The sequence below is a fragment of the Cynocephalus volans genome, chromosome 15 (assembly GCF_027409185.1).
Source record: "Cynocephalus volans isolate mCynVol1 chromosome 15, mCynVol1.pri, whole genome shotgun sequence".
Classification (NCBI taxonomy): Eukaryota; Metazoa; Chordata; class Mammalia; order Dermoptera; family Cynocephalidae; genus Cynocephalus; species Cynocephalus volans.
In genome coordinates this window covers 67134980-67159693 of record NC_084474.1, presented here as the reverse complement: position 1 = coordinate 67159693, position 24714 = coordinate 67134980, and the positions used below count along the sequence as shown (strand labels likewise).

Genomic DNA, 24714 nt, shown 5'->3' with positions numbered 1-24714 from the left:
AAACAAAAAGTAAATTAGTTCACTAAAAATCTACTAGAACAATAACTACATTTCTGTAACTTACACTTCTGCGGAATTCTAACAGAAGGAAAAACTAGCTAAAATGCCTAGTGAACTTAAAATGAAAGTTTAAGTATATGTTTTAAAATTTCAATTAGACTAAAAAATAAAACGTGAATTAAATCAGTGATATTCAAGTTTTATGTGTCATGGAAAAAGCATAGTTAACAAGGCAAGCCTAAGATAAACAATTTATTCTTTTGAAATTAGATGATATAGAAACAAACTAACATAACTACACTTTTCTTCTAGAATGCCCTTATTTACAGATGGACCAAAGAGAATAAAAACTACTCCTACCATTTAGAGTCCTACTTTCTAGTTGAATGAAATAGTCAAACAAATAGCTGTTTCTTAACACAGAGACAAACTAATAAGTAAATCTTATGCCAATTTGCTAACATTAAAATTGTCATATGCATATATACATATATATATATATATACGTGTACATATATAAATGATACAAATGCTAACCTTGTTCTTAAAGTATTATTTTAGTATTTGGATTCTAATACTTGGCTGCAAAAATGATATTCTATAATGAATAGTAAATGGGCATTATCAATTTTAACCTAGAATGTTAAAAATATGTCCAAATAAATTTTTGAAACAATGAAATATTAGCTAATCAACATAAAACCATCCCTCTTGTGCTTTATTGGGATTTTTAGATAAGCTACTTCTTCTTAGGACTGTATATAAATCATGATGTTGCTTAATCAACCCTACTCTCTTATACCCTAAAGACTGTTTAGTTGTTCATTATTATAATGTTCATTCATTGCCTGGGGAAAAGTTCCTGTATAAATCTCTAATATAATAATTTTCAGTGTAGGCACTTCAGTTTTACATAAACCCTTGCATCTCAACTCATGTGTTTTTCAGAATATGGATTAATTGAATCCTTTTTTCACTAGAGACACAAGAGCCATTGTAATTTAAATTAAAACCATTATGTAAGATACATTTCAAAAGCGCAAATTATTTCATTCCAAATGTTATTTTGTGTTTGAAACTATGCATCTATTATGCCATTATTGTAAATCAAAAATCTATGAAATGGAAATGTTTCTAGTGCAGAAAAAAGAATACAAGATAGCTACATTTTAAATTTATCACTCACAAGGTGACATTTTCTCATCTATATTGAATTTCACACATAAAAATATTCATTAAGTTATTAGATCTTTCACAAAAAAAGAAAATTATGTGTTCCATCAGCATATGCCCCTAGTTATACATATAGTCATTGTTTAAATATTTGACTAGGCCCTAAAAATATCTAATTTGCAAACAATAGGAACATACCTTTAAAAGTGACCACTATCATTTTCTTTGTCCTCCCCCCCTCTGAGGAGGATTCCCTCCTCTCCCCAATTTACAGAATATAACCTTGAACCCTGTGAAGATCCTGGAATTCCTCAATATGGTAACCGAATTGGGTTCAGCTTTGGGGTTGGTGACACTCTGACCTTCTCGTGCTCGTCGGGTTATCGATTGGAAGGAACCTCAGAGATCATCTGTCTTGGTGGTGGCCGACGAATGTGGAGTGCACCTCTGCCAAGGTGTGTGGGTACGTGGTCAGCTGCTTTCATTTGCTTGTATGTGTAGTCACTGTCCATGGAGTTGCATGGTTACACACCCTTAGTTTTTTATAATCTGTTGAACTTCTTCATTTATTTCATATTAGTTATTTCAATTTTTTTTCAATTTGGCAATCTGGTGTACCTCAATTTACTTCCCTACTTCTCCATTCAGCAACCATGATTCTAAAGGTGTTTTCAGATGAGGGTACTAAGGAATGAATTAGATAGAGAAATAGATAGATAGGCTAGATAGAGTTAGATAGAATTCTTGTATCCTATTGATAGTATATTCTGATATTCTGACTGAAGTTTTGACAATATTTTTTAACTTAAAATTAGCATGCCTAAAAATGATTAGAAGCATAGAAAATGATTACAAGGGAAAATGTGTCAAATGAGGAATAGGTAATTAATTTAAGGGCTATAAAAGCATTTATTGACTCAGTATATGATAGATAAATTAAGGTGGTTATTTATTCCATGTTGTGAAGTAAAGAATAGCAATAATTTAAGTATTGAAATTGTGAAGCCATGACATCAACCTTTGGAAATGAATGTTTTGACTGATAAAGGGGAAAAAAAAAACCTAGTAGAAAAAATGAGGGGCTATTTCATTAGGACTAAGTTATTTTCTGTTTAAATTAGAAAATATGGAAGCAAGAAATTATTTAGACTCAGCCATTTAATGGTTATCAGTACTTATTTTTATGTTAGAACAAGATGCAAAAGATTATTTTATAATTATTTCATAAAACTATTGAAAATTCTCACAAGTATTTAATTTTGATTTAATTATAAATTTTACTGTGTGTCACAGATCTGTGTAAGTTATAATATGCTACAAAATCAGGCAAACTGGAAGTGTTTTGATCTGTGGTTCAAGCCTCTGTCTTTTTCTCTGGATACAAAATGCCACACAGACAAAAATAAAAATAAAGAAGAGAATACCCTCTTTGCCTTTTTCAGTATGTTGTCCAATATATAGAACATAGGAATTCCTGTGGAGCCCCAAATCAAGCCACCAAAACATGATCTTCCAAGTTAATGTGGGTCTTCAGTTTTTTATATTGATGAGATTGTTTTTAATATTCCATAGGGTTATGTAAAAGATGAGCTGATATACAGAGGAACATTCTTTTTAAAGTCACAGATTTTTATAGAAATGGCACAATCAACCACAGAGGCTTGAAGTTGGGAGGTGATAAGAACACTCTCAGAACATCTTTTCTAGGAAGCTACATAGGGTACGGTCCTTCTGGGTGGTTTGGTTTTCTTTTTGTTTTTATTTTTCCCTCCTGCTGCCAGATTTGAAATTCTCATTCTTTCCTGAATTATCTTCATTTCCATTTGTGTTATGTATGACTATTTTCAAAGGCCAGTTAATAAGAACCCTGAGAATAAAAGTCCAAGTGATGTCACAAAGTGCCCGATCATTTAATATTGGGCCAATTCACTTTTCTAAACTGGTTTTTTTTTTTTTTTTTTTTTTTTTTTTTTTATCTCTAACATAGTTAAAGCTGTAGTACCTAACTCATTGTTATGAGTTAGCTATGAGGATTAAAAGAGATTAGCCATGTAAATCAGACACCTTGCACAATCTCTGGAATATAGGAAGCATTCAGAATTTAGATGTTATTTTAACTCATTGTATTGGGTATGATCGGCTCTCTCTCTAACCCATCAATCTAGTTTATAAAGCCAATTATAGAATGCAGAAATTCCATTTTATAAAACCTTAACATTATAGGGATCTGCTAAGCTCTTTCATATGTAGTTATTTCATGTAATTCTCACTATAATTCTGATACTATTATTTCCCTCATTTTTTATTAGAAGAACCTGAGCCTTAGACATGTTAAATAGCTTCCAAGCTTGTTAAATTGTAGGACTATGATTTGTATAGAGATCTGTCTCATCTCAACCCCCAACTTTTTCCCACTAGCATCTACGGAAAGGTGACTGGAAGTCATATAGAATTAATATTTTCTCTGTAAGTAACCAGATACATACTAGGCTGCTATATAGGTTGAGAAAAAATCGTTTACATATACATTTTTAAGGTTTATTTTAAATTTACCATAGATCTAATAAATCTATTTACAATAGATCTAATAAATGGACTTATGAAAATGTGAAATTGCAAAAAAAGTAACTTCAAGTTAGTTTTGTTTTATTAAAGTATTTCTTTGAGAGTGGGTTTATTTGTGCCTAAATCTGTAATGGGAAAGATGAAAAAAAGTCACCTGGTGGGCAAATTCAGAAAGCAAAATTATTGCCATGAGAATTTTCCCCCATTTTCAAATTAGCTGTGCTTGCTTGTAAGCTTATTGAAATTTACAATTAAGTCTACTGAGCTTAGTAAACTGCACTGTAAGTACACATTTAAGATAAAAAATGGGGAGAAATATTTCTTTAAATAGAACGTATTTTAGAAATTTTACTTCTGCAATTTTCTTTGAACTTTTCTTCACTACTTTGGCTACGTTTTAAAACAAATGTGTTACTTTTTCTATTTCTGGTTCCTCATATGCATATGTATATATTTCTTATTTTGTTATCTTTTCAAAGTTCAATCTTTATTCACATAATGCACAATATTTGTAACTATTCATATGAGATGCCCAATTTTAGCAATGCTACTTTATTTGGACTGTTTTTATTTCTTCTTAAATTCTTTCTAATTTTCACTTCATGTGTATCTAACACCAACTCTCTATCCCATACTTGCTTAAAAACCATTGTTTGGTCCTCAACATTGCAAACCTTATAAAAAGCTTATATTACAGATAATGGCCAAATTATCAGTAGGTTGCATTCCAAAAGTTTGTTTCCATTTCAGTCATTTGGAATATAAAGTCTTTCCCTGACACAAGGTTGCAAATGATGGATACATTCCCAGAACAAACCACAGATGAGGTTTTAAATTTCATGTCAAGTACAAAACTAACATTTACTAAAATGATTTATGTATACATTGGATATATAAGGTACCTGACCCTTTGGACAATAATAAGGCAAGTGATAAAGCTAATTTTGGAAACTTTCTTTTTGTGTAAGCATGCTTAATTTGGTTCTATATTTAATCTATAGGTAGATTGGTGTCTTGCAGTTTCTTTTGTTAAAATCTGGTGAAATTTGTGTTAAACCTGGATGTTAGATTACTAATAAATAACATTTTCCTTTAAGTAATTTCCTGTACAACCTCTACATTTATGTTTTAAGGTAATATTTTAGCAAAATATTAAAATATAATAATACCATAATATGGTCTTTTACATATATGAAGGATTTTATCATGTACTATCTTCTTCCAAAAACTCACCAGTGCTGTGAAAGTAGATTTAGCAGAACTGTTTTATCAGTGAAGAGATGAAGTCTATAAAAAACTCAAGGTTTCACACAAGCTTAGAGGCAAAACCATGACTATCACGATGTTTTGAGTCCAAGTCCTGTGCTCGATCCACAAGAGCACACTGCGGTCTCTGACTGGAGACTCTGATAAAGTTGGGAGGAAATATGTATGGCCTTCATTATAGTTTATACTTGGCTTCAGGGAACTCCTTATGCTTGCCATTTTAATCAGAGGAAAACTTCTTTGACCAAGGCCCATTTATCTGGTGTTACTTCAGAGCAGGGACATGTGTAGAGGTAGGAGAAGAATCTTGATAGATACCAAGAGCATAACAACCACCCAGAGGTAGGTATTATTCTCCCCAAGCAGTGACCTCCATTGAATGCACAAAGTTCATGTCTGTACTCCAGTCCTTCCTAAGTTTTGAGACCTTTGGCAAGTGGTCTAAATCTCTTTCCCACCAAATTTTCTCAAATGTTAAATGTGGATAATCACATCCATATTGCAAGATAGCTTATAGCTCTAAGCAATAAAAGACATGTAAATCACTTCATGAACTGCTCAACATATGACATTCACTCAACAAACATTAGTCCTTTTTCTTTGTGCCTCCAACTCTCTCCACCACCATATACCCAGTTCTGCTAAGTGTCATGGAGACCGACAGCTGTAAGGAGTGACTTTTCACCAACCAGCAGGAAATAGTAATGGAGACAGAGGAAGAAAAAGAGAGATGAAAAAGTGTTTGTTTTTGTTGGTATTTTGTGTGTGTGTTCTTTCAGCAGCTAAGAAGTACTTGATACATGAAATCTCATTTAATGGTTAGTGATCACGGTGAAAATTTTACCCCTTAAAATACGTAGCTACATATCTGTAATTATACTTCACACTTTGGAAAAGATAAAAATAACAGGGGAAATGATATTTCAGTAAAGATAGTTTATATTTAAGTGATTTTCCTGGAGAATCATGCTTCTAAGGAAATGAATATCTTATCACCTTTTCAAGTGGCAACCAAATGTCCAAAACTTTTTTTAAAAAAAGAACATGTAAGCTGACTACTTTTAAAATATCAAACACTGTCCTGTTTTTCATCAAAAAATAAGTACTTGACTTCCTTTTCTAAAGTTCACATTACAAAACACAGTGGCATTTCCATTACCATCTTTTTAAATCAGGGAAATCTTGCAAGTCTTCACTCAGCATCCAGATATACCAGGAACCAAGCCAGGCCATGTTGCAAATAAATAAGGAGCTAATGAACGAACATGTTGTTTTGGAAAGTAGATTAGCAAGTTAAATATTAGTAATGATTTGTCTTTAGGCAGGACTCCACACATTTTAAGAAGCCCACACATTTTGAAGTCACTTTAAAGATATTAATTCATTCATACTTATAACCCCCATTTAACACACCTACTTCTGTTTCTAATTTATTGTATTATTGATTTTTTTATCTGAACTTGGACAAGTAACATCTTGCTTTAATTATGAGTCAATTGAGAAAAATTATAACTCTGCATATTTTTCTCAGTTTTTGACCTTTTAGATGATATGTGATGATCATTATTTATTTTTTAGTTTAAGAATAAATGTTAATAATAGGGAAAATTGTGTGTGCAATGTATATAGGAACTCTCTGTACTATCATTGAATTCCTCTGTAAATCTGAAACTATTCTAAACTTAAAAAAAATTAAACATTCAAAAATGAAAGAATAAAATCCATTTGAAGAGGAAATACATCTTTAAATAAATTCTGTTCATTTCATCTCGGACTCTAAACTCTCTGTACTAAAATTATATAATCAGATACTCATACATGTATATCAAATATGACTGATATATCAGGTTGTTCAGCATTGCAGATATATGGCCCTGTAGAAAGCAAATTTGGAATTAAGAGACTTGAATTGCTCCTGGATTCTACCATTAATTCACTGGATGATTTTAAGCAAATGTCTTAATTTTCTGTGCTTCTCTTTTCTGGAAAGGATAATGCCAGTATGAGTTCTAATCAGCCCAAATGTTTCTTGTGAAGATAAAAGAAAAAATTAGACAGGAAAGTGCTGTGATAAATTACATACACAAATGTATACTTATATTTTTTCTTGCATTATGATGATGAGGTTCATTGATTTAATAATTTACCAATATAAAAATATATAATATTACCTTATATTTGTTTACTGCTTTATAAGTTTTTTAAAGAGTTGCTTGCTCACGAACTTATGAAGTAAGCAGACAAGGTGTTATTTCTATTTGACAGTTGAGAAAATGCAGGCACAAAAAAGTTACAAGAAATGAGTGAAAGATTGTGCCAGAAACCAAGTCTTGTAATTACTAGACAAGTGTTGTGCAGTGTGTTCCAGGTAACATTCCAGGATTACCTTATTTACTGGTGTACCATTTTGAAATTGGAAGACTACCATTTTTTATGCAGTAGACCAGGTGTAAGCAAACTTTTTCTGTAAAGTGCCCCATAGCAAATATTTAGGGCTCTTCAGGCCACATGGTTTCAGTTACAACTACTGAACTTTGCCATTGTATTATGGAAGCACCAATACCCAATACATAAATAAAAGGGTATGGCTATGTACCAATAAAACTTTATTTACAAAAGCAAAAAACATAGTGGATGTGGCCCTAGGACCATAGTTTCCTGACCACTGCAACACACTTACCTAGCTGACTCAATTTAAATGTCCCAGGCGTATTTAGGAATTTACTAGCTATTTATCCTTTAACAAACGAAGAAAGTTCCTTCTCCCATTCTCTACTTATTCATCTTGGACTCTGTTTATTAAATACCTGATTTATTTATTACTAAGAGAATTTCTCATGTTTTAACAGAAAGAGTATTTGGCTATGTGTGTGGAGTATTTCGGGTGTGTGTGTGTGTGTGTGTGTGTGTGTGTGTGTGTGTGTGTGTGTGTGTGTGTGTGAATACTAATGTGGTTCATGGTTAGCAGAATTCTCAAACATCTCCAAGTCTATCCATACAACGAGATCTCTTTTGAGTACCAAGTCTGCATTTCTAGCTGTATACTGAAACTCTCCATATGGACCTTCCACAGGCACATGGACTTCATAGTCCCAAAACAGAGCTCATTATTTCCTCAGCCAAATCAGCTCTTCTTTCTGCACTCTTCATTTCATTTATGGCATAGTCTCATCCAATCATCCAAGCTAGAATTGTGTCATCTTTCACTCCTTCCTCTCTCTCTCTCTCTCCCTCCCTCCCTCCCTTCCTCTCTCTCTATATATATCCCTATTGGAGTCATTGCTGTGACTTACCACCTAAAACTATTGTCCACAATTATCACCATTTTCATTCTTACTACCATTATCCTTGCCCAGCTCTCATTGGTTCTCATAAAATTAACATAATGGCATAATAACAATAATGTATGCTAGGCGTTGTACAAACCATACACGTGTGCATACACACACACACACACAAACAAAGGTGTGGAAAAATAGAACTAAAACATAATACAGATCTTTCTATGAAATTTTTGAAGTACCCTTGTGTGTGTGTGTATGTATCTCTTTGCATATTCCTTTTTTTAAACCAACCAAGAGGATATTATCCCATTTTGTAAAGTAACTAATTATATAACTTGATAAAAAGCTTGAAACTGGCTCTTTTAGACTAATGTTCATTCTTTAGCAATTACATGCGTAATCTCACTGTATTACTACTTCCTTTCTATAGCTGGACTTTCGCTTTCCAGCTCTCCCTCATCTAAGTTATCTTTAATATTGTTACTAGTTATGTTAGCTTTTTATTGATGAATACCAGATTACCACAAACTTAGGGGCTTTAAACAACACGTTTACTTTCTCATGGTTTCTGTGGGTTGGGAGTCTGTACATGGTTTAGCTGGGTCCTCTTTTTAGTGTCTCGCAGGCTGCAATAAAGGTAGTGACCAGGGCTGAGTTCAAACCTGAGGTTCAGAGTCCTCTTCCAAACTCACATGGTTATATTGGAAACAATCAGTTCCTTGTACTTGTGGAGTTGAGTTATTTGCTTCAGTTCTTTGCCCAGCTCGATCCACAGTTCCTTAACATGTGAGCTTCCCCAATATAGCAGCTTTACTTCATCAAGCCAGCAAGGAGAGGCTCTCTAGTGAGTCTGCTAGAAAGATAGTTTTATAGAATGTTGCATAATCACAGGGAGTGATGAGGAGCAAGTCACAGGTTCTGCTCACACTCATGTGGAGGCATGATTAGTAGGAAATGGGTATCTTGGGGGTTCACCGTAAAGTCTGTCCACCACATCAGTTATCCTTAAAAAGACCAGATCATCTATTTTCTTTTTAAACCACTAAGTGATTTTCCATTGCCTACTGGATAAAGTCAACGTTTCTTAAGTCCCTTCATAAATTGGCCTGTTCTACAGTCATTCCTCTGTGTGCCTATATGCCTCCTGGAATACCGCCACAGCATGTTATGTGCCATTCCCAAACAGGCCAACCACTTTCTGCATTTCAAGATGTTAAAACTACGTTGAGGTCTAGTGCATGTAAATAACCAAATTCTCACTTGTGTTGGCCTAAGAAAACCGATAATTTCTGTAAGGATACAAATAAAATGTTCAGTGAGAAAACACTGGAAGAATTGTTCAATTGCTGAAGCAGCCTTTGCATTTTAGTCTGTTGAGCTTCCATACCCATCTCTACCATAGTTCAAGGCAGAGTTGTCTATCATTATCTACCTTATTATTGTAATAGCCCAAAAAGAACTTTAATATTCATTTTTGTCCTTTCCCCTAAGCCAAATAGTGGAGTCAGAATGAACCTCCTTTGATACAAATTTGATGATGCTACTCTCTTGGTTAAAATTCTTCCACTGTTCTCCATTGCCCTCCAGAACCCAACCCCAACCCATAATTTGGTCTAACACTTTCATTCTTCAAACCCACGTGATTTACCCATTCTGATAAACCCTCCTTAACCTTTAGATGTCCTTCCTACAGGTTGAATTAGCTTTTTCTGTATTTTTTTTTCCTTTCTACATCTCACCATGCTATATTAAATTGCCTTTTTATTTCTAAGTGTTTAGCATATAGAAAGCTTTCAGAAAATTTGTTGAGTTGATAAAGAAATGAATATATAACATAGACAAAGCTCCTTTACTTTTACATTTTCAATTTACTAACTTTCATTTATATGAACAAAGCTGTACTCCAGAGGAGAATAGAGTCAATTCAGCCTAATACCAATAAAGCACTGTAATTGCCGTTTCAGCCTGGGATGTCACACTGTTCTTTCATCTATAATGCATTTGCTATGTGGTTATTTACACACAACCCCTCAAGTCTAATAAGTAAACCAACCAACCCACCAGCAATGAAGGAGTCTAAAAAGACTACTAAGAAGAGGCTTATAGTTATGATAGAAACAAAAAGATACATTTATAAAAAATGAATATGGTGAGAAAATGATGTTTTGTACCTGTAGATGTAATAAATCTTTCCATAATATGTGATGAAATTCAGAGCTCAATAAGGAGAATAGCTGACTCAACTTTTTTTCAACAAGATGTAAAAGAAGAAAAACAAATGTACCTGATGAAAGCTGAGTATCCACAAGAATGGGAGAAACCAATGCACATTTCTCATTTAATGGAAGTGCATTGAAGTCTGTGAGTTTAAAACAGTCTCATTCATTTCAGATTTATAAACAAATGGATTTACAGACGTCCTTTCAGAATCTAACCAGTCCACAAAGGGACAAGCTTCTGAACCTACTTTATTACACTGTAGCTGGCACATAAAATCAGGGTGTTTTACCTGGTAGCTGTGAGCCCCCTGAAGATGAAGGCTGGATTTTAATTATCTTTGTACCTACTGCATATCTACCATAAACCTGTCATATTACAGGTGCTCATTCTGAGTATAAAACAGTATGAAGTTAATTCATCAGGTGATCATCAGGGTCATATGCATAGGACTCTGACCTATGCATATGATGATTTGCCCATGGGGAGACTTTTATTAAAATGATTCTTATGCTATTGCATTGGAGTCTCAAATTTCTTTGGAAAAAGTTTTTGTATTTTATGAGAACTTAAAGTAGCACACTCCTAAAAATACTTCATTTCTCATATATGTCCTCGTGCTCTGAGTATAAATCTTATTGCAAGCCAAAATCTGTCTGCCAATTGGAAAGTTAGAAGAAGATGAATAAGGTTTGGGGATTACATAGAGGTCACAGACATTTTTAGAGAGAGTTTGAGTTACAAAAGAGAGGCAAGGGTATTTGTTGAAATCTATGCTTCAGAGTCATGTCCTGGAAGCAATAGCAATAGTGAGAGTCTCACACCAAAAGGAACCACAAAAGTACCAGAAAAATTTGCCTTTTGTATAAACTCTGAGCGACCTCTTCCTGGTTTTGAAATATGCCCAAGTCAAGAAATGTCTAAAACATAGTTCTCCTTCAGTTGCGTTTAGGAAACTTAATCTAGACATATTATGAAATACGCTGGAATAAGAAAAAGGGGGGTGGGAATTAGAGTAGAATTTTAAGTAGTGCTTTAAAGAATAATAAATGTTGTAATATTAACCAAGAAGCCATGATATCCATAAACCTTGTCATCAGACAAACTAATTTTGGTTTTTAGCTTAATATATCTTTACTTAATTAGGTTACTGGTCCCTAGCACATTAGTGCCAGGTAAGAAACGTTTTATCTGATGTAATAATAAAAGCGTATATTTGCTGTGTGTTTACTATATGCTAGCCATGTCTTATGAAGTATGAATAAGTGCACTGTTACTCAGGGAGATTAAGTAATTTTCCCTAGGAAAATATATTAACAGTATTTTTATTCAAAGTAGATTAGATTGGGAGCAAATTTTTGCTATATGTAAATATGAACCATAATGAATAAAAGCATTAAATAAGTCAGTGCCGTTCTGATATTCTGTATATATATATATCCCCAGACTGGTCCTTGTTTATAATAGTGACATCTGTGACTCTCAGGAACACTATCGTTTGGCAGTGTAGATAACTGAAGAAGATAATTAAATGTTATTGCTACTTGTAACTGAATTAGATCTTGATGCCAGGTCTCAGGAGATGGTAGGATTTAACTGAAGTTGCAACAGACTGACAGTACCTAAAATCCTTTTGAAACTGGAAAAAAGGTCATTGTCACATTAAGCAAATAGACTTTAAAATTACTTCTAACTTCATGCTTTTATAAAGTCCATGTGTCTATTTGTTTTGTGATATGTCTATATAGATTTTTTTTCCATTTTAGTCTCATTATATTGAAAATAATAGAAGAAAATGTGTATGCCATTATTACAGAGGTTAATTCCTAATAAATGGATTTATTGTTTGTCATGTGGTAATGCACTTAGCTAAGATATGTTCAAATGTACCTAAGGCATGAAAACAGAAAAGAGCATTGGAACAAACTGGGAATATCAATTAGTAATAGGGCATTGTACTAAGGAACCAATCAGCTTTGAGTTCAATGGCACTAATATGGGTAGGTTTAGGGTGATTCAAGAGAGTAGGACTGTGATTGTTCTGCCTAGTAAATCCATTCAGTTTCTAATAAAGGGCATAAAATAAAACGAATTTCTTTTTTTATCACTATTTCTGCTTTTTAGCTATTTACTCTTCAGCTCAAGCTTACCCTTCTCAAATCCAGCTCCTTCACTTAAGGATAAAGAAGCTGAAGTCATTCTCTTCTGTTTATTATACCAAGACAGTTGCCATGGAAATAATATAATGTTATAAAATAGGCATCATAAATTAAATCCAGAGTCAAGAAGAGACATATGGGTCAGGTAGAGACAGCATGCTTATTTAAATAAACAATACCCTTGGAAATCATAAAAAAATGCCACAGTAAATTACTGCGAAAACAGAGAGAAAAATGAACTTAGAGCGTTAGGAAGTTATTTTCAGGATTTAAATATTACACTTAAAGCAGGTGTGTTAAAGAAAAGGAGTCAAGGTATTATTAACTTCGTTCGAACTAAATTTCTGGCTATAAGCCATTTTTTCTACATCACTGTATTTTACCCAAGTACTCTTTTGTAGCTCTTGCTGAATCTCTGTTCAGTTATTGATATATTCAATGTGTAGGTAACATTTTTCTCTTCCTATATTTAAATCAGTTTAAAGAGTGTATTTCAAAAGGTGATGGATAGCTTTTATTTCACTATATTTTACTATATCTTTCTGAGTTTGCACTAGTCGATGTTTTGTTATTTTTGGCAATAGAGTTCTACAGGCATAAAACATTAACCCTTACCTAACATATACAATTAAATTTAATCTGATCCTTATATTCTAAAAGAAATCCTGGGGCTAATTTGTTCTGGAAAACATTTTATTCTTATTTTTTTTCAGACATTGTTTTGATTTTCTGATAATGTAAAATAATTTTCCACTTGTTGAATCATGGTATTTGAGATGGTGTATTAGTCTATTTCTGTTGCTTATAACAAAATACCTGAAACTGGGTGATTTATAAGACAAAAAAAATGAAATTTATTGCTTACAGTTTCTGAGGCTGGGAAGTTCAAAGACCATCTGGTGGTGGCTACAGTGACCCAAGGGTCTCACATTGCAAGATGGTGGAAGCAGAGAGAGCAGGAAGACAGACTCTCTTCTCTCTTCTCTTAAAGCCTTCAGAACCATGCTCCTGACCATTTCTAATCCATTCACTACTGCAGGGTCCTACAATCTAATCACCTCTTCAAGGCTCCACCTTTCAATCACCGTAATAGGATTTCCCAACCTCTTAACAGTCGCAGTGGGACCAAGTTTCTAATACATAAAACTTGGCGGACACAATTCAAGCTTCAGTGAGTTTTGGGGGACATAATTCAATACACTACATTCTGCCCCTGGCCTCCCAAAACTCATGTCCTTTTCATGTGCAGATACATTCATTTCATCCCCAAAGTCTTATTTCAACTCAAAAATCCAAAGTTCAAAATCCCATATGTGAAATCAATACAAGTTATCGACTTCCAAGATATAATGGTGAGACAAGCATAGAGTACATATTCTGATTCAAAAAGGGAGACGTAGGCCAAAAGAAAGGAGTAATAGGTTCCAAACAAGTATGAAACCCAGCATTAAATCTCAAAGCTGGTAAATCGGGTACCTTAACTCCTTGTTCATTCTCCTCTGCACGCTGATGTGGGTCTTGGGTCCCAAGTCCTTGGACATCTCTGCTCCTCTGGCTTTCCTGGTCTCAGGCCATACTTCAGCTCTCCCAGGCTGGTGTTCCACTCTAGTAGCTCCACAAGTCTGGGGTCTCCATGGAGGTCCCACTCTCATGGCTCCACTAGGCATGGTGCTGTTGGGGTTTCTCCTCCGCAACTCTGACTCCACCTTTCCACTTGGCATTGCTCTAGTGCTGGCCATCTGCAGTGACTCCACCCCTGAGACAGATCTTTTCCTGGGCCCCTAGACTTTTCCATACATCCTTTGAAATCAGGGCAGAGGCTCCCAAGCCTCCATAGCTCTGGCATTCTGTGAGCCTGCAGACCTAGCACAATGTGAGTGCTGCCACGGCTTCTGGCTTGTATTTCCCAAAGCTGCATGTCCAGACACACCTGGGGCCAATTTAGCCATGGCGGGAGCAGCCAAACAGCTGGGGTGCTGGTGCTAGAAGCATTTTCCCGAGGTGGTCCTGAGCGGCCAACCTGTGGAGGGTGCCTCAGGCCTGTTCCCCAAGACTATTCTGTCTCCCTAGGCCTTTGGGCCTGAAACGGAAGGGTTGGCTCCAGAGGCTTTTGCAATTCCTTCAGGGCCTTTCCCCCCTTCTCTTGATAATCCCATTCTTTTGTGTTAATCTTCTCAGTACCATTGAATTTTTCTTCTGAAAATGCTCTCTGATTCTCTACCATATGGCCAGGCTGCAAATTTCCCAAATCTTTACAGTCTGCTTCCCTTTTAAATTCTGGCTTTATATCACGCCTTTGCCTCCATAACTCAGCATAAGCTGTTACTAGCAGCCATGCAGCCTCCTTATGCTTTACTGCTTAGATATTTCTTCCACCAAGTACTGTGGTTCACAACTCCTAAGTTCCAACTTCCACAAACTCCTAGGGCATGGACAGAATGCAGCCAAATTCCTTGCTAGTTCACAGCAAGTGTGATCTTTATCCCAGTTTCCAATAAACCCCTTCTTATTTCTATCTGAGACCTCCTTAAAAGGGTCTTTACAGTCCATATTTCTATCAGCATTTGGCTCACCACCACCTAACCAATCTCTAAGACAGTCCAAACTTTCCCTCATTCTTTTGTCTTCTTCTGAGTCCTCCAAACTCCTCCAATCTCTCCACAACACCCAATTCCAAAGCCATTTCCACATTTTCAAGTATCTATTATAAAGCAACACCCCACTTCTCCGGTACCAATTTTCTGTATTAGTCCATTTCTGTTGCTTTTGACAAAATATCTGAAACTGGGTTGTTTATAAAGAACAAAATTACAGTTTCTGAGGCTGGGATGTCCAAAGTCCATCTGGTGGTGGCCACACTGACCCAGGGGTCTCACATTGCAAGATGGTGAAGCAGGGAGAGCAGAGAGAGAGAGACTCTCTTCTCTTTTCACTTAAAGCCTTAGAGCCACACCCCTAATCATCATCTTTAATCCATTCACTATGGCATGGCCCTACAATCTAATCACCTCTTCAGGGCTTCACCTTTCAATTTCCATAATGGGATTTCCCACCCTCTTATAGTCACAGTGGGGACCAAGTTTCTAATACATAATACTTGGGGGACACAATTCAAGCTTTATGAGTTTTGGAAGGACATAATGTAATCCACTACAGATGGCTTGATGTAATTTGCCTGGGTAAAACTCTATACTAGGGCTTCACCACTATATCATTGCCCCATATCTGTGTGAAACTGGGCTATACTTGTTTTCAACTTGGAACATTTTTAGCCAAACTCACCCAGGGTCCAGTGTGAGGCATGTCACTCTCTCCCAAATTCCTTTATTTGTCTAACATATTCATTAATTTTGACGCCATGGTATTTTAACAGGAATCCTGCTTTTTTCGTTCTAAATGAGGATAAATAAAAATTATCTGGTAAATTTTATAAAACTGTAAACTCTCCACTCCCCTTCTAAGAGCCTCTCTGCTTCTGTCACTGCCCCCAACCCCAACTACTATTTCCTAGGAAATGAGACCACTGCAATAGTCGACCATGATCCATAATGACTAAGTGTAACCATCGTGTGTGGGGTTAAGAAGAAGGTTGATATCCACTGATAAAGAGAATAATATATTAATAATATTAATATATAATAAAATTTTATAGTAACTACACTGATGTTTCTTGCAGTCACATTTTCTTGTGACCTTGAAAAAAACATGTCATTACAGGTTTTTTTCTCATTTACAGTTTCAAGGATATCATCATTAACTATCATGTTTTGTTTCCTTTTTTTTTTCTTCTGATCCCCTACCCTGCAATATCCTCATTTGATATCATTGTATTAATTGATCTCATAATGCCCTTCTTATAACAGTAAAAACAAATGAATAAATGAACAAAGAAATACCTAAAAAGAATCAAGCAAGAATAAAGATGACTTGTAAGCTGCTGAGACTTAATGAGCATCAAGGGATTTGTGAATTATTGGTTAGTCAAAACCAAATGCCCTAGATATGAAAATCATAACCCATGTATTTAAAGGATTTTCAGGCTTTTAGCAGTCTGCCAAGGAGAAGTCTGCCAAGGAGAGTCTGCCACTGTAAAGGAGAAAAAAAGTGAAGTCACATTGTTGAATGCTTACCATGTGCATGGCACAGTGCCTAGTAAATTCATTTATTTACATAAAAGTGTCTCTCCTGGTACTTTATGGTCTTTCTGTCATTTACTCCTTGCAGTAATCTTATTAGGTAGGAATTAAACTTTGACTTTTTATATTGGGAAAGTGATGCTGAGATAGGTGATGTGATTTCATGTTAAGTGTCCCAGCTAGAAGTAAATAGATTTGTCTATCTTCCAAATCTCATAGTACATATTCTTTACTTCATACTTGTTTATTTGAATATTTCCAGAGTTGCAATAATGATACAGAGGCAAGTAGCGTGACTATTTCAAACAGCATATTACCTTTCTGTTAACATTTTTTGGTCTTATTTTCTTCAGGGGGACAAAAAACAGAGTGATTTGAAACGTAAAAATAACATTCTAGAGTTTGCCTTTTTCCTTGATTCTGTTTATTTAATTTTCAAGATAACTATTTCTATAACATTTAATTCATTCCCAATTTAGAAGTCTTTTAATAACTTATTATTCAATTTATATGTATTGTACATAGAAATGCAAATAAAAATAAAACATCAAATTTCAGTGGATATTGTAGTATGTTTTAAACTAGGGTTAGAATTATCCTTTTCTTTGTACATGTATACTGATGGAACATTAAAAACTTTCAAAAACTTTTAATATGTATTGCTTATATTCTTCTTTTTTTCTTTTTTTTAGGAATATATCTCCTCCACTCTCAAGAATAATTGTTGTTAATATTAATAGATAGCGGATCTTTCATTAAGCTGTCTGACATCTTAGCTTTGGTATACTCTAAACTCAGTCCTTTGAAATTTAGTCTTCATTCATTATTCATCCATCTATCCACTAATTTACCAAAGTTAATATTTATAACAACTATGTTTGGCATGCTGTGCTAGTAATGGTGATATGAAAAAGATGAGTTAGACATTAGCAATTACTTTATTAAGACACATTAATGGGTTTACTGTATCTATCCCACCACTCAGCAAAAAAAAATAAAATAAAATAAAATAAATCAATCCAATGCAACAAATATTTAGTGAGCATTGACTTGGGTGGCAAAGGTAAAAATGAATAAAACAGTCTCATCAAGCATCTTCTACTATATTTTAAGGGGGAATAAATATCTAAGACTAATTAATTATGCCACCATAGTATGAGAGAAATAAAACACATGATGTAGGAAAGAGGGATGTTTTTCCTGGAAGAATAGGAAACAGCTTTTCAAAAATGACCTATTTATGAAAATGAGCCAGATTTTTCCAAATAGAAAAGGTGAAGAAGGTATCCTAGGTAAAAGGAAATAACACGAGTAAAATAGGTAAAACTGATGTGTCTACAAATCTGGGGTTTGAGTAGCTTCTTTGTGGTTTTTTTTGTTTGTTTGTTTGCTGTTTTGTTGTTGTTGTTTCAATCCTCAGTTCAATCATAGGTGTAGTCTAGTCAATGTGAAGCTAACACTTTCTTCTTCCTGTTTTTTAATCAATTCATGAAGGCCACATTTCCTATAGTGATGGATAGTTCTCACTTCTCATACATTTTTTCTGTTGTTCAGAACCCTGAATATATGTTTTATTAGAATTGATACAATAATAAATAGCAGCCCTGTGATATTTCACGTGGTATAGAGTCTGAATTAAGGAGAAAGATTCCCTAGGTTCAGATCTTGGCTTCACAACTTAGAGGTTATAGCAATTTGGACAAGATGCTTAACCCCTCTGACCCCAATCTATAAAATGAGGATACAATAAAAATTTCTTTAGTTTATTGATTAGGCACTGTGCTACATGAATTACATGTACCAACCCATTCAATTTTCTCAACAAGTTTATGATGTAGAAAATTATCATTACCATTTCCATTATGCAGATGAGACCACTGAGATACACAGAAGTTACTTCACTTAAATGGCTATCTGCCCAAGATAACACAATGCTCAGTGACTTTTACATTGTTATAAAGAGTCCCTGTTAATTCAGGATGAATGAGCTTAAATTCATTCTTTTGCATACAGACAGACCAATTTAGAAGGCCTACTCTGTCTTCAAGGAACCTAAAGCTGAAAATAGAACATTTATCATTGTTTGGTGCAACAAGAAAAGGACTGGACAAAATGAGATGCAGTCAGGGTTTAAATTTTGGAGAATCTTGTATGCTGTGTTAAGGAGTAATGGAGATTCATTAAGGCATTTTAAGCAAAGGAATGATATGTTCAAATTTAAATCTTACAACATCTTTCAGACAGTTACATATGCAGATGAGAAATTTGGGTTTCACTATCTCCGGTTTGCTTTACCGAAGCTAGAGAAACGCATTAGAAAGGGATTTCAACACCTTGTAGATATCCACAGAGCATTAAATTGCAGAGAGGGCAGTTTTGAGAACTGAAGAATATTTGTGCTACATATCTTCTGAATGTTTGATTACTAATTCCTTAATTTGTCCAAGTTACATGCAGAAGAAGGTGTTGCCTAATAAGATCCCAAACAAGTTAGTACAACATTTTCAATTCAGAGGCAGATATTTGGCTTCCCAATCAGAATTTACAGAACTTCTCTTTTATATGAACTTCCACTGCTTTATCTCATAGTCAGACCTCAGAACTCTCCCAAAGCCAATCTCCTCTCGAGTAGACCACACAGAATAAATAAGGAAAAACACCCACTATTCTGTGGTATGGTCTCCAAGTTCCAGGCAGAGGAGGATTCTAGATGAATACAATCTGGAGATCATGAGAGAGAGGTCCAGGCTGGAGGAAAAAATTACAGGTCATCAGCATATAGATGTTCTTGAAATTCATAATGTTGGATGAGATAAGCAAGGCAGCAAGTGTAGACTAAGAAGATGCCAAGCCCTTGGGCTCACCAAGTCATGTTGAGATATCTGGGATATAAAAAAGGATCAGCAATGGAGGCTGAGAAGGAGGAATCTGTAACATAGGAGAAAAACTAGAAACTGATGTCCTAGAGGCTAAGTGGAAAGGGTTTCCAGGAGCAAAAAATAATCCCTGCCACAAATGCTGCTGGAAGGTTGGCAAGGTGAGGGATGCAAATATAAAAAGTAATGTGGGAGTCATTGATGTCCTTGACAAATGCTGTTTTGGTGTCAGAGAAAATGGGAGGAGAGTTACAGACAGTGAATCCAGAAAACTCTTTTGAGGACTTTTGGGGAAAAGAAGGTCTGTGAAATGAAGTGGTAGCTGGTGGGGACTGTTGTATCAAGAGAGTTATTTCCCCCAATATTTTATTAAAAAATTTGTCAAATGTGCTCCAAAGTTGAAAGAAAAGGATGTCCATCCATATAGGTACTATCTAGGTTTAACTACTGTTAACGTTTTGCCATATTTGTTTTTATTTCATATTTTCTGCAGCATTTGAAAATATGTTACAGACATCGGATATTTCATTCCAAAAAATATTTAAATATACATTTCTAAAAACAAGGCTATTCTCTAACATCATCATATTACCATTACAACACCTGGAATCATTTAACATCCAGACCATATAGAAATTTCCAAAGATGTTTCCCAAATGTCTTTTATAGCTGGTTTTTTTTCTTTTTTTTCCTTTTTTTTTCAAACTAGGATCCAAATCAAGATACAGGTATATCAGTGTATTTGCTTTTTATGATTCTTTATCTTTTTTCCTATGACATGACTTTTTTAAGAGACTGGGCCAAATATCATGTAGAAAATTTGACATGCTAAATTTTTCTAATTTTTTTTTGTAGTGACATTTAACTGTTTCAGTTACACCCCCCCCCCACCCTACTTTCATCCTTCACTGTTTACTATATAATCAGTCTGTTAGGTCTAAACACTTGATTGAAGTCTCATTGAACCTTTTTTTTTTTTTACCATAATCCTTCATGGTTGATGCTTGCATATCATTTTACATCTCATTAGGTATTACATAATATCTAGCTGTCTCACTATTATGGATGTTGTTTGATCCCATGATTGGAAGTGACTTTTTAAGATAAGAGAGAAATACCACATGCTAATGAAAATGATCCAATGAAGAGGAGAAATTTATGACTTAAGAGAACAGACAATTAGTAGATTGATGTCCTTGGGTAGGCAAGAGTGAAGTGCAAACAAGGTGGCTAGCCTTAAGAATGCAAGTGATGGATCACAGAAGTGGAAGTCAGGTGTGTTAGTCCATTTCTGTTGCTTATAAAAAAAATACTTGGAACTGGGGAATTTATAAAGAAAACACAACTTATTGCTTACAGTTTCAGAGTCCAAACTGTAAGGTCCAAAGTCCAGGGAACACTTATGGTGAGGGCTTTCTTTGGTGGTGGCTTTACAGCAACACAGAGGTCTCACATGGCAGAAAATGATGAAGCAGAGAGAGCAATACTAATCTTCTCATTTGCTCTCTTTATAAAGCCCTCCAAACCAGGCCCATGACCACTATTTTTAATCCATTCACTACAGCATGGTCCTATAATCTAATCACCTCTTCAAGGCCCCACCTTTCAATTACCATAATAGGATTTCCCACCCTCTTAACACTGTCACAGTGGGGGCTAAGTTTTGAGGGGATGTTCCATCCAAGGAAGTCCGTTTATGTTGCTTGTAACAAAATACCTGGAACTGGTTAATTTGTAAAGAAACAATATTTATTGCTTACAGTTTTGGAGGCTGGGAAGTCCAAAGGCTAGGGAACACATCTGGTGAGGGCCTTCTTTGATGGTGACTTCACCAAAGCAGAGTGTTATATTGTGAGAAAGGCAGAAGCAAGGAGAGAGAGCTTCTCATGTACTTTCCTTTTAAAGCCAACAGAACCATGCCCATGACCACCATTAAACCATCAAATGGATTAATACATTCACTATGGCATGTTCTTCACAACCTAATCACCTCTTCAAGGCCCTCACCCACCCTCAATAGTCGCAGCAGGGATGAAGCTTCAATGAGTTTGGGGAGACATTCAGTCCACAGCCACAGAGAATTTGTGCACAGAAGCAAGTAGGTGGGTGATGTGGTGCTGTGCTTGTTGGAACTTGTAAGAAGTTCTTTTTCAATTATTGTCATTTTCTCTGGAAAGTAGGAAGCAGGATTATGAACTGAAAGGAAGGGTAAAGGAGGAGACACTGCATCTTTGAGAAGAGAAATGAAGGTATGAAGGAGTCATTAAAAAGTTAGAGATGAGATGGATTAAGAAATATTGAAAACACCAAGAAATAGGACACAAGTTGGATTTTTAAAGAATGACAGTGATCCAGGAGCTTAAATCTGGTCAAGAAATGAAGGGATTAGTACATGACTGAAAAAGGACAGGTACAATCTGATAATATGTGACTTGTGCCTAAAATGAGGGAAAGAATATGGTCTGGCCAGCAGTACTGACGAGCAATAAGCAATCCTACTCCACCTCCAAACCCAGTAGGAAATGGAATATGAGAGGGTGAATAGTCACCACTTGAGAAGAGTGCAGAGAAAGCAATGAGATTAATAACATCAACTGCTGATCACTTAACACACAAAAGCATTGATCTAAGATTTTACGTATGTCATGTATCATCCTCACAGCAATCCTATGTAGGCGCTATTGTAATCCCCTTTTATAGATTCAGAAGCTGAGGCACAGAGAGTTTAAGTAAAATGTCATGCAGTTGACAAGTGGGGGAGTCAGAAATCATAGCTCATGATCTGATTCCAGGGCCGACTTTTTATATAAAGATTATCCAGACCAAAATCAAGATACACTCATAGAACTAAGCCCCAGAAGAACTGGTTATAAGATTTAACCATGTATACATTTTGTGATATATGCAGGCACAATTACAGAGTGGTTTCAGTACTAATACTTCTTTCTAGGATATTGATAAAGCTTTTAGTCAGGAGTAACTTCAGCTAATGCCTTGCTTCTGCCTGGATCCCCATCTTTCTTCAAGGTCCTTGCTCTTTGTTGCCAATCCACAGCATCTGTGTCTATACTCCATTATGGTCCAGACTGGACTAGTTGCTTTTGGAGGTGGATCTAGGCTTTGTGACACTAAAAGCTCAAATAATTTGGGAGCCCTTCCTAAGAACAATAATACAAAATAATGAATGTAAAATTAGGCACAGAGCCTTGGAAGGAACCCGCACATATGAAGGGCCCCGAGGTCAAGTTCCATTGGTAAATCTGGTTTGGGATGATTCCTGCTGGTATCTTAATTGCAGAAAAGTTGTGGTTTCTTCTTTTGCAACAGTGCAATGCTGGTCCTTCAAATGTAAGACTTCTGTCCTGTCAAGGGCTTAATAATCATATTTCTATTCGTCTTTATATTTCTATTTCTGTTCCTGATTGTTATTTCTCAATTTGAGATAATTTAAGGACTATAAGAATAGGAAGCCTTCTGTGTAATTCTTTCGCAATGTGAAAGTCCTGTGCTGTTAAAACCATTCTTTGATAGTCTGATCTTATTGTATGTCATGATTTTAGTCAGGGAAAAAGTATTTTTAAGCTGCTTTCTAAAAACCTGGAGGACTCTCTTCCATCTTAATGCAGAGCATTTTCCTCTGTGGTCTTTAACTCTCTTTTGTTGAGAAACCTTTCTTCTTTTTCTTATTGTTCTAATCCATGCATTGGCTACTTTCCTGAGTTACTGATTCTTAATCACTTCATGCTCCTGCTTATGAATAAATAGCATAATAGAAAGAGCTCGGAATTTCAAGTCAAAGGATCTGAATTTAAATACTGATTTACTATTTATTACCTTTGCTGTCTTGAATAAATCACTTAGTACTCTGGCCTCAATAACTTGAAATTGAGATGGGAATAACGTTATTAAGAGAGAAATCTGTATGGGGAAGCATACTGCAAAATAAAAGAATGTTTGGTTTGCTAGTTATTTTATACAGGTAACTTTGAAAATTTTACTGTAAGTAAAGCTCCCACAGAGCTGCAGTTCCATTAAACTGCTTTGGGGAAAAGCCAAAGTCAAAGCCATAGTCTTCCTTCCAAAACAAAGCTGAATGATTTTTTTCTGCTAAACTCTGCCTTCAGAGGGAAGGCAATGCTTACCTTTGTGTAAGACTCAGGCAGAAGTATTTTACAGATAATCTGGCTGAACTCTTAAGTGTTAGAGCTCTTTTGTCTTATGATTCACAAGTATCTACTTTATCCAAGATGCTCCCATTGCTGCAGCGTAGCTGAAGCCAGATGGGTTCTGGCAGCTGCTGCAGTAGATAGTACCCCAATTCAGCACTCCCCTCAGGCCTCTAGCCTGCTGGTTCTGTCTTCTCTAACCTCATGTTGAGTTGTTGTTCAGAATTTTTTCCTCCTGAAATCTGGCCTCAGTTAGGACTACTCTAGTTTATCAAGCACATTTTTGAATGTGTCAGGCTCCAAGGCAGACAGAATGGAGGACTGATGGCTATCGGGTTTCATTACTTTTTCTCCCAGTTTCTTTTGCTCCTATATAAATATATGGATGCAAAGAGGTATACAAAGGAGTGGTACAGCCCAAACCCATTGGCAGCTGCAATGTGTATATTGAAGGAAAATAAAAGGTTTTTCCTTTTGCAGGTTCTTTTTAAACCTACATTGTCTGAGGTGAAGTCTCAGAAATGGCCTGATAAACACACAGACATGAGTGAGTTTCTTGGAGAATCCCTGTTTCATGCATCATGTATTATTCTGAAACCTTGGAATAGAAGAGTGGAATTCCTAACATACATTGGGATAGGTAGTACAAATTATAATCATTAAAATAGCTGGGCAGTGACTGGTAATGGTCCTAGGATTTGACTCACATAAGCCAGGCAAAGTACAAGTTACCTGCATGACCCCTGACTATAGAATTTGTGTTTTAACATAATCAAAAACTTATAGTTTTCTGCCTTCAAGAATAAATGTGGAATATGTCCTTTTGAACAACAGGAGAGCCTCTTCATTCAGCGAGATGATTAAATTTGAAA

The 24714-nt window shown here is 35.4% G+C and overlaps 1 protein-coding gene across 3 annotated transcripts in view; it reads left to right on the top strand.

Annotated features, from left to right (window-relative positions):
• CSMD3 (CUB and Sushi multiple domains 3) overlaps window positions 1–24714 on the top strand; it is a 1171099-nt gene that overhangs the window by 782381 nt on the left and 364004 nt on the right. For all 3 annotated transcript variants that reach the window (XM_063079089.1, XM_063079088.1, XM_063079087.1), the window contains one exon: window positions 1448–1636. In XM_063079089.1, coding sequence (XP_062935159.1) covers window positions 1448–1636 — 189 coding nt within the window. The remainder of the gene's footprint in view (window positions 1–1447; window positions 1637–24714) is intronic.